At 41.7% G+C, this 19,928-nt stretch overlaps 1 protein-coding gene across 1 annotated transcript in view; it reads right to left on the bottom strand.

Annotated features, from left to right (window-relative positions):
• The window catches only part of LOC142972024 (NT-3 growth factor receptor-like), a 217,994-nt gene that overhangs the window by 89,782 nt on the left and 108,284 nt on the right, over positions 1-19,928 (bottom strand). Inside the window, exons 5-11 of the mRNA XM_076112799.1 lie at positions 11,965-12,119; positions 11,574-11,716; positions 10,613-10,757; positions 4,558-4,670; positions 3,549-3,732; positions 2,173-2,196; positions 244-290 (exon numbers count right to left, since the gene is read on the bottom strand). Of these exons, the coding sequence (XP_075968914.1) occupies positions 244-290; positions 2,173-2,196; positions 3,549-3,732; positions 4,558-4,670; positions 10,613-10,757; positions 11,574-11,716; positions 11,965-12,119 (811 nt within the window). The remainder of the gene's footprint in view (positions 1-243; positions 291-2,172; positions 2,197-3,548; positions 3,733-4,557; positions 4,671-10,612; positions 10,758-11,573; positions 11,717-11,964; positions 12,120-19,928) is intronic.

Below are 19,928 nucleotides of genomic sequence, written 5' to 3'. Positions count from 1 at the left end.
CTGGCAGGACCTCAACCACCTCAAGTCCGTCATTTTATCCGATCGTTTTCATGTAGAAACAAGACACAACATGTGATAATGCTCGTTTTAGAAACTTCTCCTTGTTTCATACAATCAATAATACCGGCCTGTGACGAGGACGCTTTTCATTATGGGCTTTTGTTGCTCTAAGACCAAACGAAGAAGCACAAGCACAACATCCCATCCAAACACTCAACATGTTTTAACATTTCGATCACTCACCCCAAAATGATCTTCCTCTGGTTTGTGAGTCTCTGCTGTCGGGGTCACTGGGAGGATAAACACAAGAAGATACAGACTGGCTTGTGAAAATCACAACAGTTTACAGACCTGCTGCTTCTGCAGGGAAACTGAGCAGAGAAGTCATCACACAAAACAAAAACAGAAAAACTATTCAAATCAATACAGAGAGCTGCAGACAAAAGGAGGCGAAAGACACACAACTTAGAGATGAAAGTCTTGCAATGTTGTCGTTATAGGCCAGTTAATAGACTGAAGCTGGACACAATATCATCTGTACAGTCCCACAATAAATCCTATCTTCTTAAAGATCACATTTCTGGGAAAGTATAAATCTTAAAACATATTTACTCAGGCACACCTTGATAAGATAGACATTTATTTATGTTGATAGAAAGATATGTCCCTTGATATACTGGATATGTATTATTCTCAAGCTCCTATAACCTTCGCCTCCAAAAAAGGCTCTAGTTGAGACTGCTTGAAAAAAAAGTACAATGTATAAAAACAATTCATTATAAAGACTTGTCCCTTTTAGAATATGAACAATATTAAACACTCAGGGTCAAATTCGCAAACGAATTGTGCGGCTTTTGCAGCTTCTAAACCGGCACGAATAAGACAAAAAAACGTATGGTTCCTAACAGCGCTGCCAAGCATGTTATATTTTATATAAATGAGATAATATGCAGACATTAAGCGCAAGATTGGCCCTTTTCTATGCAAATGAGCCCCATCGCAAAAAACGTCCAATTCACATTTAGATCCAAGTTGCATGACGTTGAGTCATGAATAAAGGTCTGCTGCGTGTCGTTTTTTGAAAATAAATGATAAAACAAAAACAATATTTAAATAATCAACTAGAGACCGTGTTGCAATGCAATGCCCGCCCCCCCCCCCCCCCCCCCCCCCCCCTGCTCAGAGCATGCCTATCTTTAAACCACACCTTCATTTGGATCTCAACTACACATCTGTAAAGTTTTGTGACTTTATACGGTTTGGCCATATATATATAAGAGTATATGTCCAATCAATATATATTCAATCAATCAGTCACTATAATAAAGTGATGCTATAATGATATAATAATGGGTTATGAATTGGCACCTCAGATAGAAACAAGTAGCTACTGCTTTAAATTTGCACTCTTGAAGATTTTCTATAAAATAATGAATAACTAACTTTTTATAGTCAAAGGAGGTGATGAAAGTATTGCAATATTTAGGAACTGGGTGTCTTTGGCGACATTCAGGTGTATATAGGCACCATGACAGAAGAGAAATGAAATGAGTCCGTCCAGAGCCAGGTCTACAAAACAACATGAGTAATTACGATCAGACGCAAAGAAAACAAGAGCAAATTGCACTCAGCTGCAAAACTTCATTGGAGATTTGGCGGGTTGATGGTGCCATCACCGGCAACAATTCATTCTTTGTGAATTTGGTGACACCTTTATTAGGTACATCGGTAAAATCTAATGCAATCCAATCCAATAAATAAATAATAAAACAGCTCAGACATATGATCTGCATTTGCAAATATAACAATGTTGAGTTTTAGAGAAGTATTGAGTTTATTATAAGGGTTAGCAGCAGTGGAAGTGGTGTAGCATGTATGGCTGAGCTGCCGTATTGGATTGCATTCGATTTAATAGGAGAACCTGTATTTAAAATAGAGCGGACTATACATTCTGACTCCAATTCATGCCTTCAAGATCTGTCAGTCTGTGGAATTCTTCGGGTCACGAGTCATGTTTTTTGACATATAAACGATATTGAGCTAATTGTACAAAATGTAAAATTTACATATGTAGAGGATGTCATGTTGAGGAGCTGACTCCTTCTTGACAACCATGAACATTTAAACCAGGATAACATAATGGGATTCTTTGAAAAAAAAAAAAGCACTTACCATAATCATAGTCTGTGTCTGGGCCTGTGGAAGATGAAAGAGCAGATAGACAAGACGCTGTGAGACACGCTGCACAGACTAGGATAAGTATGGTATCTGAGTGTACGTGAGAACAGCATAACCCAGAGATGAAAATAGTTTAAGTGGAGCAAATGTTTAGATTAGAGGCGGGGCATTGGGTGTAAGGTGTGAAAAGAGCAAAACACCAGAAATAACACCGTCAACGAGACCGTCACCTCCGGTCTAAATATAACTTTGTTCTCCGCATCTCATTCACACTTAGACTAAATATAAGCTTCATGTCACCACGTCATGCAATGTAGAACGCAGCCAGGGTGCTGCTGAGGAAAGGCTAACACCGCGCGTCGACCTTAGGGCTAAACCAATCACGAGAAGGGGACGGACATGACATGTCACAGTGACCTCGACATTTGACCAACAAAATCGAATCAAGGGGGACGCGAATGGATCGGACAGAAGGACGGACAACCCGAAAATCTTCTGAAGGCTCTTGTGACTCAAGCCAATATGTGCGATTTTGGAAATGAGGACTATCTTCAACTTCATACTGCTCCATTCATAGATTGGCCCATCTTTGTCTTTACTTAACTGTATATATAGAAACGTCATTCTTTCTAATGCATTTGTCCTCCTGTTCTGTGTGCCTGTGCTCCATATCTGCATTACTGCTAAAAGCCAGCCTCTGTGTCTGTTGCAGTTGTCCTTGTTATGATGTGACGACACATCTGCTTGACCGATCACCACTCACAGTATTGCCAGCACAGGCCTCTTGACTGTATCTGGAACTGGATTATCATCCACCGAGCAGTTTAAAGGCTTCACGTTACGTTTTGTGTGTGCTACACATCTGAGCAGTACATAGGTACACAGGCACGTATACTCCAATCAATGGATTGTGTGTTTGTGGAGACAGCTGGCAACCTTGAATTTGGGCGAAAATTAAGTGGGGAAGGGATATGCGAGAAAACGCTTAATGGTTCCGTATTCCAACAGAGTGAAAATCTAAAAGAAGTTGGAACTTTTTACAGTAGCTGCATGTAAGCATATAACAGATATCTATAGAATGAGAAGGAAAGCAAAACGGCAGCTTGCAGACTGTATCATGATCATTGTTTATTTAATACTGTGATTTTAGGTTTTACAGCCAACAGGTCAAACACAAAGCCACAATGTGAAACAGCTGTGTACTGCCATGGTGTGTTAGCATGTCAACAGCAGTCATCACTAAAGGACTGATGGTTCTGTTCTGATGGTTTCAGTTGAGAGGAACAGGTGCAGATAGTTCTCTGTTGCCGATTAGTTTTTCTTCAACAATGCAACAGAGACTCAACATGGCCCTCAAGGTCCCAACTCACCATCAAAGGGCTTGTCGAGGAAGTGCCCGTACACGCTACTGGTGGCCACTCCCAGGTAGTTGCTGGCCGTCAGAGTGTAGTTGCCATTGTTGTGGTGCGTTGGGTTCTTAAAGGTCAGGCAGCCCTCTATGTAGTCCTGGTAAATATCCATATCAGGACGCACATACTCAGTGTGGGATACTTCCTGAAAGGGCAGTGACAGAACAAATGAACGGTGACATCAAGTCATGAAGCCCGACACCAGATGCTGGTGCCTGCAGCTTTGATTTCGGCCACTGTCTGGCAGCTATGTCATCCATTAAATATTGCTGTGAAAACATCTGTTTCAAACAGCTTGAACACATCATGATTATATTATAATTTGCTTTTGCCTAAAACTCATTTTTACTGAACAAAGCGTGAACACGTCATAATGTAACTCAATGCCTTCGTCTGGCTGCTAGCTCCGTTATTTAGCCAAGGAGGATTTTTCTGCCCACTGGTTGCTATGCTAAGCTAACAGCTAACATTTATTAGCTCTCTTCCTGCTAATTCCAGCACAAATGTATTGTTTAATTCAATCTCGCCACCGTTGATCTGCAGCACCATAAACCTGCGGTCGTTGGTGTGGGCGGCTGGTTAAACCAAAGATCATGTCCGCACAACTTCTAATCCACTTCATTTCAGAGAGAAATATTGAAACCTTTAATCAACTGGCACCCATTTATCTGACAGCTATACAAAACACGTCATCAGCCTGTAAGACACGATGATCAATAAATACACCTTGTAAATTAATGTACTGTGGTTATAGATATATTTCAAATCAATTGTGCGGTTCCATTGTTAAATACATCCTTTTGTTTCTCCAAGGTGCATTTCATGCCAAACTGTTCATTCTTTTCAGGTAAACGAATGATTGCTTAGAAAAAGCAGCCATGAAATATAACATAATTTAGACAATATACTATGCACAATAGATTGATTGGATCGTGCTTTGGTGACACACTGACGGTTGGAACAAACGCACCTTGTCTCTGTAGAACCACTGCAACGTCGGGTGGGGCGACCCTCGAACAGTGAACTCTATGCAGGTGTCATGGCGGCGTTCGGGCTCTTTCAGCTTCACGATGGAGGGAGGAACTGAAGAGACCAAAGAGAGCAGAGGGCAGATGAGCACTCCACTTTGTCATTGAAACAAAGGACGACATGAAAGTATTTCAGTGTACGTGCACTACTAGTGAAGCTTATATTGTCGGTCATTACACTGGATGTATTGTCGCAGCACATGAAAGAAAGAGGGAGGAAATGGGAGAGTGATAGAGAATGGGAGAGACCTTGATTATCATTTTAATATGATCGTCTCATCACAATCTGTTCCGATCGATTCGGAGTGTGTGAGCGTGTGTGTGTGTTCCTGCTCTCGTGTTTCTCTCTGTTGACAGACAAAACGTTTTCCAAATGCAAACACAATTTTGCGGCCGGCTGCAAACAGTGTCATCGTCTTTCCACAGCCCGTGGTGAGAAATTCAAAACCGGCACCAGAGAAAGACGATCGCTGTTAATAGACATTCCACCACAAATGGAATTCATCCTCTCAAGTGTACACACACACACACACACACACACACACACACACACACACACACACACACAAGATAATACATCATCAGAGTTGCTGGGATGAGTTTCACAAGCTCCAGATGCTCAAAACGATTTGTAGAGTATATGTCTGACATACAGTATATGCATAAGAGAGTAAAAAGAGCTCTGGATGAAAGCACCCTTGGGTGTTAATAATCATCCAGTAAGAATAATTAGCAAGACTAATGCCACGCTAGGGGCTGCGGTATTAACTGCACGCCACAATGCTATTGTCTTTGATAGAAAACAAACCAAAAGAGCCTGGTCTTGCTGAGGACGCAATGCAAAGTTTTGTGTCAGGTTATCATAGGAATTTGACCACTGGAGTTGTTTTTCCAATGCGTATTTTAGTCGCCAATATAATGTTACCTACTGTCGTGTTTTGGCTGTATAGCCAGCACTCACTGCACACACCGACATGGGTCCTCTGCATGTACTTTCTGTTAGACCCCTCTCCATTTCTTCTTTGTGCATTCATGAATTAGAGATCAAGTTAAAATGTCTTGAGGTTGCACGAACAATTAAATTTGCTCCACCAAGAGCCTATACAGGTCCATTGTTATCCTTTGCAAAGGCTTTATATGCATTAGCCTCTCACATTTGAACACACAGTACCATAAGTGGAAAAAGATTGAAGTTTCTGCTGAGGGTGGTGCTTGAGGAAAGGTCACGAGATATGAAATATGGAAAGGTTCTATCAACCCTGGAACAAGAAATTGATACTGTTTCATGATTTGTGGGCAGTTGGATTGTAATATTTTGTGTGGAAATTGATGGTGCTAGAGGAAAGGTCAGGGGTCACCTAATTCTTAAGAAAAGCCAACTTTTAAAGATCGTTAACATCCAGAGTAAAGTTCATTGAAATCTTGCTATCAGGTTCGACGGTTTTCATAAATTTTTTATATGATATGAGGGTTGAACAATTGTTTCTATTTTCATAACGTCCAATCGTGGCTACTCGAGATTGCTGAGAGTTGAACCGATCACCAGGTAGCGAAAATGTTTTTATGTAACGAAACATTCTGCTTCAATCCTTATACGTTGGAGTTTAGCCTTCTAAAAATGCATTATCTGCTGTGGTAAAAAAAAGACGGTCAATACAGCCATATCCATAACGTTAATTACGGAGCGTTATGGAGCGCAGAACAAAGATTTAAAGTAAGTTTGTTAGAGCACCTTAACATTGGCCTAAGAAAAAACAATCTGTGATATATACGCTCTGATCACCAATCGGTACAAGCCAATATCTCGTCATCTCAAGGTTCAAAGTTCATTTATTGTACAACACAGGGTTGCAAAACGAATAGCAGTTGTAGTCCCTGTATGCTACACAAGACAAACTAAACAACAAGTAGCTCCTTCCCGTGCTGCAGTGTTCAGGTATCTCACAACTTCTCATGTCGGGGAACCTTTTGCAAACTCGCAGAAAAAACCCCTTACACATGCATGAAACAATGAGATCATTTTGATGAAAATGAGTGCAGTCCATATGTTGCTTCCAGACCATAGTCGCAGATGGTGGGGGCATTTTTCAATTTGCACACATGGGAGCTTTGTATTGATAATAATGAAAACAGCTTTGATTCCATTTGTATGCACACAGCCCCTTTAATGTCACTCTGACTCTGCTTAATGTTTGTATCCATGTTTGGTGCATTTGGTTGTGCCAAATAACATTTAAAAAAACAAATCAGTCTGCCACTCAACTCTGTTTGCAGCATGTATTTGTCATGTTTTGAACATAAAATCAAGTCATTGCAATGATGTCAGTCATTTATCACGATTAGTTTTTCGGACTACATGCAGCGTGGCCTTTACCAGTCAACGCATCATTTTATTCCGCAGGATGCATTGCTGTAATTATTATCCGTTATTTCCAGTCAGAAGGAGTCCACCTCTGCTGAAGCGCTGTTCTCCGGTGAATCGATGAATGGGACAACATTGGCCGCAAGCCCGGGACGTGGATGAATGGGATGTAACTATGGCAGCTAGCCGTGTGCTTGATGTCTGAGGAGAACTGAGTGGGCTGATTAACGGCACTCATATAGAGGCAGTGAGGACCAAGCACGGGGGTCAGCTGTGAGGTCCATTCGCGTTAGCAAAGAGTTAGACAAAGGATATACCAATGAGGGATATTTTTAAAACAAATAAGTAGCGAGAGAGAGCAACTCTACAAGAAAACCCCAAGACGACGTTCCGTCAGCAGCTCGGATCACCGAATCCAGGCAGCCGTGTGATAGCCTAAAGTGACGGTAGATAGCTTGTTTTTTTTGGAATGTCAAATGAAAAACGTAACTACTGTCAGCAAGACACGAAACCAGCCAAAGGACGAGCTGGAAAATGTCATTAACAGAAGGCAGACGGAGACAATATGCAACAGCGAGGGAATGTGTGATAACAGGGGCAACGTAATTAGATGGAGAAACACCAGAAACCTTTGCCAATTCAAGACATAGCGTCCCTCTTTTGGCACAAACAGAAACTCAAACTGTCACCGGACGGACTTCCATAAATATCACTTACTGTGGATTTCCTTTGGTCTCTTTCTGTATGTGTCTAACCGACAATTTGTTCCGCACTGAACCAGGTTGGGTTTCAGGAGGGGCTGTGACTAGTTCTAATTATATAATAATCTGCCGATTATTTACCCAATCAATTGATCAAGTGTTTGTTTGGCAATTTAACAAGTAACCTACATCAGCAACCTGTGTGGCCAGCGTCACAGCGTTAAATCCAGCTTGTGTTGTATCAGTAATAAGAAGGATGGTTCAGAAAGGAGGCGGCCCGCTGAGAGTCAGGTCCCTGTATTTGCGTCACGTGGGTTTTGCTACTGCCCCGCCCTTTTTAGGAGACTAGCGGCAGGCCCTGAGTCTATTAACTCCAATGGGAGATTTGAACTTGAACACAGATTATGACCGATTCTTAAGTAGTAGAAGTAAATGTTGAGCCCTTTCTCTATAAATCCGAAGCAAATTCACTTTGTTGAAGACAAACATTGGCGAACGATCTTTTAAACTAATCGCAATGCTAAATATGGCTGTTAGCTGAGTTAATATCTAATGTTAGCGGAAGAAAATATGAACTCATTATGCAATATAAGCCCTGTCTGCTTTTCACATGTTGTGTTTGTTTACTAGAAAGTGTTTTTTGGGGTGACGAGACATTGCGGAGTTAGTCGCAGAGAAAACAAACTGCGGCAACATTTTGGATTTGAAGGCGAAAGGAAGAAGAAGTCAAGTTAACTGGTTTAAATAATAAACACAAATAGTCAGTCGTCCTGCTGATCGTGGGCGCCGTTTCACTCTCGGTTTTTTCTTCTTCTCATTTAATGTTTACCGGCGGCCGGCATACATATTGTATTTATGCCTCACAGCTCATTTCTCATCCCTATTGACTGCATCCCTGTTGCTGTATCATTACACGTATACCCACTGCACGTCTCATGAATCAATAAACAATCCAACTGTGTCCAGATGCACAAAGAGACGCATGGCTGTAATGTGATGAATATGTTGTGCTCTGAGTCATCTGTCCTGCCGGTCCTGCCATTAAAACTACCGGAGCTTCAAATAGTTACCAGGGCTACACGAGGGAAAAGTTCAATAATCAAATGCAGTGAGCTTATGACGGCAGTGGTCACAGTTTTGGCTCTCGTTGCTTACCCGCAAAAAACAAGTTTCCAGTCCAGAGCAACTCAAACTTGTTTCCTCAACGGCCCCGTGTTTTTAAATTCAAGCCTCTGGGTGTAGCGAGATATATGCATGATGCGCGGGTGGAGCTCGCCCTGAGAATAGATTTGTGCATCCGTGAGTGATACATTATCATGCACAGGCTTGTCGGGTCCCTGCCATTATTGTGTAATAACCATAGGAGCATTTGTGATGATTCCACTGTTGCTTGTACCATATTCTAGTGGAATTTATCTGCAATTTGTTATGTGACGTAGAAACCTCATCAGTTGAAATCATGATTGTTACTCACAATTTGTCTTAAATCCAAAACAGGGTGCATGAAACTTTGGCTGACATGGATGTCAATGCTGTTGCTGGAGTGACCAATAGGGCTGGGACTGTATTAGGTTGATGCTATTTTGTAAAAGCCTGGTGGATGACTCGCTCAGCTTAATCTACGATCATCAACAAGATGTAACACTGCATTTAGAAAGCTATGAAGAAATGAATACCTGACAGAAAAAGCACCTGAAAAGGCCCGTGTGTAGGATTTGGCGCCATCCGGTGGTGAGGTGGCAGATTGCAACCAACGGAAACTTCTCCCGTGTGTCAAGCTTTAGGAGAACTATGGCAACCTGATGTGAAAACGCCTGTATGTAGATATCAACGGCTCATTCTAAGGTAACTAAGACACAATGATTGTTATTGTCAAGCAATTATATACTAAAGAAAACACATTTATTCATACTATATTCCATTTCTGCAAACCCCCTTAAATGCTGCACACTGGCCCTTTAACATTTAAACTCAGGTGCCTCATGTTTGAGTAGGAGAGCAACTGTTACCCTCCACATAGAAACTCTCTTATTCTCATCAAATCCCATGTGCAGGCCAAACCAATCAGTGAATGTATCTGGTAATATTGTGCATTCATCACAGTGGTACTAGGTGAAATGTCTTCATTACCATGAGCACACACTGTAGTTTATTCTGACTCAATCCTGCATATGCCACCCTGCTGCCACACATACTCATTAGAGCACTGAATGTAGATTAATCCGCTAGTCCCCAACAAATGGACTATATACTCTTGTTTGAGAAACCTTTGATGAAAACAACAGTGACCAGCTGTTTTAGAAAATACTGAGCAACAACAAAAGTCACCTGTTGGCAGTGAGAGCCACACAGACAATAGGGACGTCAGAGAGTATTGTGAGTAATAAGTAATGACAATTGCTTTTGAAAGAAGTGCAATGAAGAATTATTTCTGTTAAATTGGCAGAAAGTGCTCACGTAAAGCCAAATGTAAGCTATTGAAGTCAAGCTAATGAGTGCTGACAACTAAACAAATAAATACAATGACTTAGAATATAAGAATGTAGTATAATAATATAATAAAAAATGCCATTCTAAAGGTTAAATGAATAATCAGGATATCATCAGCTGTAATGAGACTCAACTGTGCATTCAACTGGCAGGTGCATGCATTTTCCTTTATGATGAACTATAGGCGCGCAGCTTGTTGTGGCCTTTTTAATTTGCCATGTGACAGGATAATTAATCAGACCCATTCACACAAACAAGCTCCCTTTGTAGGTCACATGTGTATGCGCCGTAATCATGACGGATGGGCGTGTTGACCGCTATGATAACACTAATAAGTGTTTTCCTAGAGTCACCATTAAATGGAAGACGTTAGAGCAAAGACAACAGAAGAGCCCTGTGTGTGTGTGTGTGTGTGTGTGTGTGTGTGTGTGCGTGCGTACTCACAGTGAACAGTTAGCTGGACGGAAGCGTTGGTCATGCCCACGATGTTGGTGGCGGTGCAGGTCAGCAGGAAGTTGTTGTCTTCTCGACTCACATTGACCAGCGTTATGTTGATGGAGTGGATGCTGTTGTTGTCGTAGACTCTGGCCTGGAAGGGATGAGAGGACAGAACGGGCACGATTGTACGAGTGTAGAATGGCAACAAGGTCGTAGCCCCACTGTTAACCCTGCACTCACAGCATTTGAATTGCTTACATTAGCTACTTTTACAGTGTTTCTTATATTGATTGGTTCGTCAATATGGGAACACAAACCAACTGTGTGTGTTTAAGTGTTGATATTGGATTTTATGAACTGTAGTGACTATCGCTTGGCTGTTGTTTCAGAACAATGGACAGCACATATACGTGCATGTGTGGATGCAGAGCTGTCTGTAGGGCTGAAAACAGAGCGACATGCACAGTTTTGTTAGCTTAACTTGCTTTTCATGGTTGTAAGTGGAACTTTTGGCCCTAATTCCATTTCCATTAGAGAATTGTTCATGAATTATAAAATGTATCTAGCCAGCGCTCTGATAGTGATGACTGAGACTGGCAGTTGAATCAGGCTCTTGAAGCGGGGGTCACCCCTAGACCGGTTCATATTCAGTAGACAGTGTCTCTGTAGTAACAATAGCACTGTATGGAAGTCGAGATGGTGGAAGTCATGGATGCAATGGAAGACAAAACTGCTATTCTGTCCTCCATGATCTCACGCTCTAACGAGCTGAAGCGCATTAATAATATAAGACCTTGACACTTGCTGTACCATGTGTGTTTCTGCTGAAAAGCGTGTCAATGATTGATGTCGACAGACACATCGGTTACTGCCAGCAGCTTGCGAGTATCACATGTAAAATACAACACAACACAAGTCTGGCTGGGTGTTTGCCTTGGTGTGTGCGTGTGTGTGTGTCCTCCTTTACCTCTTGTGCATTTATGGAGTGCAAGCCATTCACGGGCCAGTCCACCTCGGGTAACGGGGATCCAGAGCCATTGCAGATCGCCGTCACTCGGTCACCCTCGACAACAGTGAGGTTGCTGTGGCTGACGCTGATGTCTGGCATGTCTGAGAGACGGAGAGGGAATATATCATTCGATCCATAGCCACAGAAACAATACTTTTTGAGTAATTTCTGAAGATTCAAGGCTCCAGTGGGAACCAGCTGAGAGCCAAAGTCAGTCATTGTTGGTTTTGCTTTCATTTTGGGTGTGATTTATTGAAAAATGATTTAATCAGCTCCAACACAAAAATCATAATCAGCAGTTAGAATTCCCAGGTGTGTGTGTGTGTGTGTCTGTGCACTCTCAACTCACCACAACTGCTAATGTTCATATCCTGCAGCAGTATCTTGGTGTCGCCGTCAGCACAGTACAACTGTTGGCTGCTCAGCCACGCCTCTCCTCTCTGTTGCCATAGCTGCAGCCAGCGGATCTCACAGCCGCAGTCGAACACCACCTCCTCCAAATGGCTGGAGAGAGAAAGAAAGTAAGAAGACACATTGAGCATTGGCAGCATTAGCCAGGCGTGATAAATCTCATCAGCGCTACGTTCAACCCTTCAAACTGGAAACCTGGGAGGGGGAACGGAGAACGTTCATCACGTCAAACTCATGAAGAAAGTCACGGCGGGACTGAGCTACCGTGTACCCGAGACCTTCCCTTCGACCCTTGTTTGGTAAAGTGATGGGGGACACCTTCAGCAGGCCCACAGGGACTTCTGTGTATTCATTCTGGTGGAATGAGTCAGCCCAGCAACTATTCTAAAATACAGCTTTCTCATCCGTCATCAGCACACATTTCAGATAGTTTTGGTACCTTCTGACAGCAGAAAATGGTAAATAAATTACTGAAAGACAACCCACCGTGAAATAAAGATGAATGTACATTTTGACAAGTCTGAGCACATTCGACGGTATCTCAGCCCTATTTCTCATGATATGCTGCTTGGGCAGAAGCCCCCAGCGTCTGTAGTGCCGGTTGCGTAGTATTTTGAGGCTGCAGGTTTGTGCGTGGTTATCGTTGGGAAATGCTTGCGGTTAACATTGTAACACAAGGTTAATGTCGTGAAGTGGTCACGGTTAGCATTGAAACACGTGGTTAATGTTGTGAAACGTCGCGGTTAACATGTCACACAAGGTTAAAGTCGAGAAGTGGTTACGTCATAGTTCACGCTGTGAAATGGTGGCATTAAGGTTTTAAACAATAAAATAAAGTAGGATTTAATAAAAATAAATATGCATGTAGAGAAACATAAGCTACGGGCGAAGTGTCACTTGACACAACGTCATTAGTAAAAAAAACTTGGGACATGAACAGCGGTCCCCTGAGTAAAGGTCCTGTGTTTGTTGTCTCAACCAGAATTGACCAAAATTGCACATTAGTCCACAAAAGATTGACACCAGCATGATGAGGCTACTTTCTTTGAAACTTGAAACTGCTACACTTCAATTACATTACATTACAAAACGAGCCCACAGAGTGTCGTCAACATCCTCTCTGCATGTGCAATACTGCAGGATTTGTGCAAGATGCCAAACTACTACAAGGACTGTACACATATGTGCTGATAGGGATCATTTGATGTCTACTTGAAGTACTAAGTCAATGGCTTATTGGTACATTTTCATATTGTACCTTTTGGATATGAAATATTAAACAGCACACATGACATCGACACATAAAGTGCTATTTTCTGCATTTCTACCCTTTTCCAATACTCCACACAGTGCTTGTCAGAAAACTTCACCACATTATCATATCTTCTACAGTGCGGCTGAGAGTGTGACAGAACAACGACACCTCACCGTCTCTAGGATTAATCTATCACCTCGCTGATAGTCAGTGCAGGAAGGTGCCTCGGTAACTCTCCGAGGTAGGTGGGTTTTTTAGTCCTATGTTCACTTTTACTTATATTCCTAGGGGTGGTTGTGAGAGGGCTTGACAGATACGGGCCCTGTGTCTTCCACTATGCATATGCCAAGAGTGACTTCACAATAGATTTTAGAAGGAGGACAAACATTGCTGCACCGGTCTCTATGGGTTGAAGGGTGGAAATATCTTGAACCTGTGACCCAGCACACCCAGCTGTGATGCAGTCAGGTATTATAGTGCTATCCTACTTCACAGCTACACAGGGTGTGGGAAAAAGCATGTTGTCAACACTCGTTGGATGGGTAACCAGGATTAATAAACATGGAGGAGTAACTCTTTAAGGTCAGGCAGAGATGGGCTTCATTTAACAATGACAACAAAGTTGGGATTCAAACCACAATCGCCATTGTCAGTGTCACATTAGACGCTTTGTTGACCCATCCAGACACCTAAAGGCCTTTACAAACCAGGCGACGTGACAAAGAAACGAAAATACTCACTAGTATTTCACATTAAAAATATTCATACCAAAAGCTATGCGAATTTGCGACAGCTGCAACACTTAAGAAACGTTTGAATAGATTAATGCAGACAGAGGACCAACTGCCAGGATCAGGATCTGGCAGTCCGTCTGAAAAAGACTGTTGGATAGTCTACACTACAGCAAGCTATTCTATTGAGTTGCCTTTCAATGGTAAACAGTTACGCAGTGTAAATGACGAGGGCTTTTAATGTACAAGGTAAGAAAGGAAGGAGGGAGTTTGGTCTGGTTTGTCATCTTGGTTCAGACCATAGAGCCTCCATGTTGTTGATTTGTACACCTCATGAGTGTAGGTCCGTTCCACAAAACGTGATTGCCGTCATTCGGGGTGCGACAGCTCAAAAAACCTTATTCCGAAAGTATGACACCTATTGTGGTGTAATATTAGCATTCTGTGCGAAATGGCATTCTGCCTTTATGAAGAATCAAGTTTATCTAACCAGAGCCTTCAAGCATACAGAAAAAAGCCCAACATGTTACTCCAGCCTACCTTAGATCACTTCATTGGCTCCCAGAGCATTAGTGAGCTGCTCACTGACGATGGTACAGTAACTTTTTGGTACTTTGGTCCAGTTCTCTGGAACAAACCGCATGCCGACCTGAGATCTGTCACAACTGTGTCACATCTGTTCCATTTTATTGATACCTTTCGGAGGGCACATTGAGTTGACCTGTAATGAAATATGCTACACCAATTAAAATCCCTTTCTTTGCCTTTACTGAGTGAGGACAGACCTTTTTTTGGCACAAGCAGAAGTCGCATTAGAAAAGCCTAAACAAAGTGTTTGACCAACTGATCAACAATGCTCAGTCTCAAACATTTGATTCATTTGGTCAATAAAAACAAACCAGATGGCCAGCTTCTCAAGCTCCAAAGCTCTAATACCCATAAACGGACGCCGACACCAGCTTGATCAGCCTATCATGGTTTTGTCATGGCAACAGTTGCTCCATTCTCCCTCCTCCATTTCTCCTGTCTTAGCTCTCCCAACAAACAACGCCAGAAAGAAAGAATCCTCACCAAAAGAGACATCCTTACACATCCCGACCATTTTAAAACTTCCATTCAAATGAATTCAAACTGGTGCGTAATGTTGCTGTGGGGCTCTTTCTGTTTCAGCCGTTGATTGCCGGCCTGATTGCCCCGTTCTTCCTCTTCCTAGACTGCCTTCTGTCTCTGCTAGGCTGCCTGTTATTAGTAGCAGCTGAGTTTGATATCTGCTGCAATGGCTCTGCGCCCCACAGTTTGGGAGCCATTGCATAAGCCATATCCTGCACATAATAAAAGTACTAATACAAAAAAATAACTACATGAATAAATAAAAAGGGAATGTACACTATTCAAACTGGTATTTATAATATAGCGATGAAAGCCACATGCTGTGCAGTTGCTACGGTTAAGAGTACCATTACCTTTTTTATGTTCTAATTCAAGCATTGCTTCTTGCATTTGCAAATTGCATATCATGCACACAAAACTAAAAGCCACTGGAAACCCAAATCCACAATAGCATTCTAGTAATTCAAGGTCTTACATTCATACTGTAAAAGCAAGCATCCAAAAAGTATTAGTACTTAGTTTCAATCCAAATTCAAAATATTGTAGACTTGAACAGCGGTTTCCTGGGTGAAAGTCTTGTCTTTTGTTTTTTCTTTTTTTCTTTTTTTTCAGTTGCTGTTACACTGAACAAAAAACGCGACAAAACATCGTTAATGACAAAAAACAAACAAACAAATAGACATAAAAGTGAAAAAAAAGTAAATTAAAATAAAATAAAAAAGGGGGGTCACCATTCACTCTTAACCATTCACTGAAAGTCCTGTCTTGACCACCCATCCACATCCACATCCACCCTATGCAGACTTCCGTAGATTATAATGAGAAATGTATTCGTGGTTAATGTATAATGTATAAGTTTCCTTCGAAACGTCATTGACAATGCAGTTTTATTGTACGGGAATGTTATTTTGGTCACAATACCATTTAAAACAGCAAATTCTATCCATGCCAATGAGTTTGTAGTCGGGGGTTTCGCTCGTTTGGGCGCAGTACATCACTTTTTGGCTTCGAGTGCAAGTTTGAAAAACTTTTACCTGTAAATTTGCGCCAATGGCCAACAGCAAGCCATGTTGACAGTGCTAACCTTGGAACTCATCTAGCTCTGCTATATAGATCACTACAGCAGCTACAGAGACTTCCAGGAAAGACCTTCTGTATTTATTTTAAGTTGGATTAAAGACAAGTATTCAATATTATTTCTGTTAAATTTAATTTTTTTGGAAAGCACTCCATGCTCCAATCGACTGCAAATCTGTTTCCCAAGAACCTATGACAATAGCCCCCACGTTGAAAATACCAAAAGTTGACTTTAACAGGGTTTAATCCTCCTAAAGGCTGAGTTTCTGGGTATAGACATTATTTCAGAGCAAAGACAGGGCGTTATTGAGTCCCATTCAGTCCCATCAGACATTTTATTTTTCACCCTTGTATCTTAGTGAACTGATTAACACGCACTCCAAAGCATTCCTCTCTGGCATCTCTTTCCTGTGTTGTCACATACATCATCAGTGGACAGCTATTCCTCCATGATGTCACTCTTCGTGGCTGATGGGAGATTTGTGACACAGCTGTATCTGTGAGATTCATGGAGGTGTGAAGGACGGCGAGTCGGAACGAGGCCGCGTCTTTTCCTTTTTTCCCCCCTCAGTGAAACAAGTCGTTACATACACTTGGATTGATTGTCCCGTTGAAGGGGGAAGAGATTGACGAATAACAGCGTCGGGGCGGTTTACTGGGGACAACTGTAGGTGAAGGATAATTGTGTCGCCATCTACACATGGACACATGTGGTCATACACACTAATGGGATAGGAATAAATACTGTGTGCATGGACACATATGCATGGGGCTTCAATGCTGACAAAAAAACAGGAGATTATCAATGAAAAATGTAACCGAATACATCAATAAATAATTGATAGTTAAAGTTCCAATCTCGTGCGTCCTGTGTGGCATCAGACGGTTGTGAATGAAGAAAAGGTAATTGTTTATTTTAACAGACGACGCGATGGTAATCTTTGGGGCTCAGACTCTTCGGGGAGCTTTCTAATGGAAAGGCATCTGCTCTGAGCAGCAGCAGGATGAATCCCCCCCCCCCCCCATGGAGTCCAGACTCTGGTGGTGGTGGCTGATGATAAAACTGGTAGGCTGAGTAAGATGATGGATCTGGGCAGTGATGGGGAGGCGGAGGGTCGCTCCCGTCAACCCGACCGGACCGCCGACACAATATCTGTTTGCCGACTCGAAACCACAAATTCTATAATAACTGTGCCCTCTTCAAAAAGTTCAGTTCGGCTGTACATTTAAAGAGATCATTTTGGGCCATTTCATAGATGCGAAACAAAGGTAATGGTAACACTTTATAATAAATAATGCTTCATAGCGTGTAGTTAAGTATGAGTAAACACTTAATTCATCCTTTATAAAGCATTGTTCCTACATTAACACTCATTAGTATGCAATTCATAACAGTTATAAATGTTTTATTCTTGATTAATAAGCCCGTCTATTATGTGTTTCATGATTGTGTTTTCATACTTTATAAATGATGGATTCCCCATTTGTAAATGAAGAATTATATATATTACAAACCAATTATTAAGGAGTTGTAGATGATTACTAACATATTTTATAAAGTGTAAGTAAATGATTAAGAACTTATTTAGATGTACATCATTCATGCATTTATATAATGATTTAGATATGCACTAATGTTAGGGACTATGTTAATATATGCTTTATAAACGCATATTAATACACGACCAGCATGTTCTTAGTTTTAACCCGAACCGATCTGGAAATAACAGTAAAGGGAAAACCCCTGTAGATCACCCGGCGGGTGTCTCACTAGATGAGTCTGCTTAAGTACATGAACACCCTGAAGCCAGACAGAGAGGCGCAGGTAACACTTTATAATAGGCATCATTAAGAAAAGGTAAACTTATAGTAAATAAAATGTAGTAAATTTAGTTCAGTTAGTTCAGTTAATTTACTGTTAAAAAACAATGACATTATTAATACTATTTACTTATTTATGAATGAATGAAATTTATTTATAGAGCGCTTTTCACAGACATAACATCACAAAGTGCTTTAACAGAGCAGAAATTTAAAAGCATAAAAAACACAATGTGACCCTAGGGTCAATAAATTACATATACAGAGAAAAATAAAATAAAAAATAAAATAATAAAAATTAAAACATTTTAAGAGCAGGTCTAGGACATGGGTTTTTACTCAAACGCCAGCCTAAAAAGGTGGGTTTTGAGCTGTTTTTTAAAAGTATTCACAGTATCTGCGAGGCGTAGAGTTGCAGGCAGAGCATTCCACAGCCTCGGCGCCACTGCCTCAAAGGCTCGGTCACCACGGGTCTTAAATCGTGTGCGTGGGACTGACAGAAGACCTAGAGCGTTTGACCTGAGAGTGCGGGCGGGTGAATATGGGTGAAGTAGATCAGCTACATAAGTAGGAGCCTGACTGTGAAGTGCTCTGTAAGTGATGGTGAGAATTTTGAAGTGTATCCTAGATGCTGTAGGGAGCCAGTGGAGAGATCGGAGTACGGGGGTGATGTGAGACTGTCGATTTGTCCTGGTGAGTAATCTGGCGGCAGCGTTTTGGATTACCTGCAGATGGTTAAGAGCAGATACACTGAGTGATGTGAAAAGTGAGTTACAGTAGTCGATGCGAGAAGAGATAAATGTGTGTATGATCATCTCTAATTCAGGTGTTGATACTACAGATCTCAGTTTACTGATATTTCTTAGATGGAAGAAACATGATCTGGACAGCTGCTTAACATGGGGGTCAAACGACATGGATCGATCGAAGAAGATCCCTAGATTGCGCAGGTTGCAATGGGCAGCAGAGGAGAGTGGACCAATACTCTGCCTGATCATGGGGACAAACTCATCTGGAGCAATAACTAGGACCTCCGTTTTAGAGTCGTTGAGTTGTAGGCTGTTTTCTGCCGTCCAGTCTCTGATGGCATTGACACAGTCCAGCAGCCTAGTTAATGTGAATGCCTCGTTGGGTTTGAATGACAGATGGAGTCAGATATCATCTGCATATAAATGATAGGACACATTATAACTTTTTATAATCGGTCCCAAAGGTAACAGACAAAGGGAAAATAACAGAGGCCCCAGAACCGAGCCCTGCGGTACGCCACAAGACAGTGGAGAGGTAACAGACACAAAATCACCCACAGAGACATTGAAACTTCTGTCATTGAGGTAAGACGTGAACCAGTCTAACGCTATGCCAGATATGCCAACCCAATCACGTAGCCTCTTAATCAGGATGTTATGGTCTACAGTGTCGAATGCAGAACTGAGGTCCAGAAGAACTAGCACAGAGCAGTCACCTGCATCAGAACACATGAGAATGTCATTTGAAACCCTCAGGAGAGTGGTTTCAGTAGAGTGTTGTCTGCGAAACCCAGACTGGAATTCGTCGTACATGTTGTGCCTCTCCAGTGCAGCAGTAAGTTGTTTGGCCACCACTTTCTCTAAAATTTTGTACAGGAAAGGCAGTTTTGATATGGGCCTGTAGTTCATGGGCAAAGCTGGATCTAAGTTCGGTTTCTTTAATATGGGCTGGATAGTGGCATGTTTAAAATAGGAAGGGACAATTCCTGAAGACAATGAGGAATTGACAATAGATGTTACTGCAGGGCCAATAATTAGCAAAACTTTCTTAAATAGAGAGGTCGGTATTATATCGAGAGGACAAGATGATGGCTTTGTTTTGTTAATTAAGTCCATCAGGTCTTGAAGGCTGATAGGCTGGCAAGAGTCCAGAACAGTA

The sequence above is a fragment of the Anarhichas minor genome, unplaced genomic scaffold (genome assembly GCF_050575085.1).
Source record: "Anarhichas minor isolate MPS153535 unplaced genomic scaffold, ASM5057508v1 ptg000005l, whole genome shotgun sequence".
Taxonomy (NCBI): domain Eukaryota; kingdom Metazoa; phylum Chordata; class Actinopteri; order Perciformes; family Anarhichadidae; genus Anarhichas; species Anarhichas minor.
Note: the sequence above shows the minus strand (reverse complement) of the source record. Positions and strands in the feature narration are given on the sequence as shown.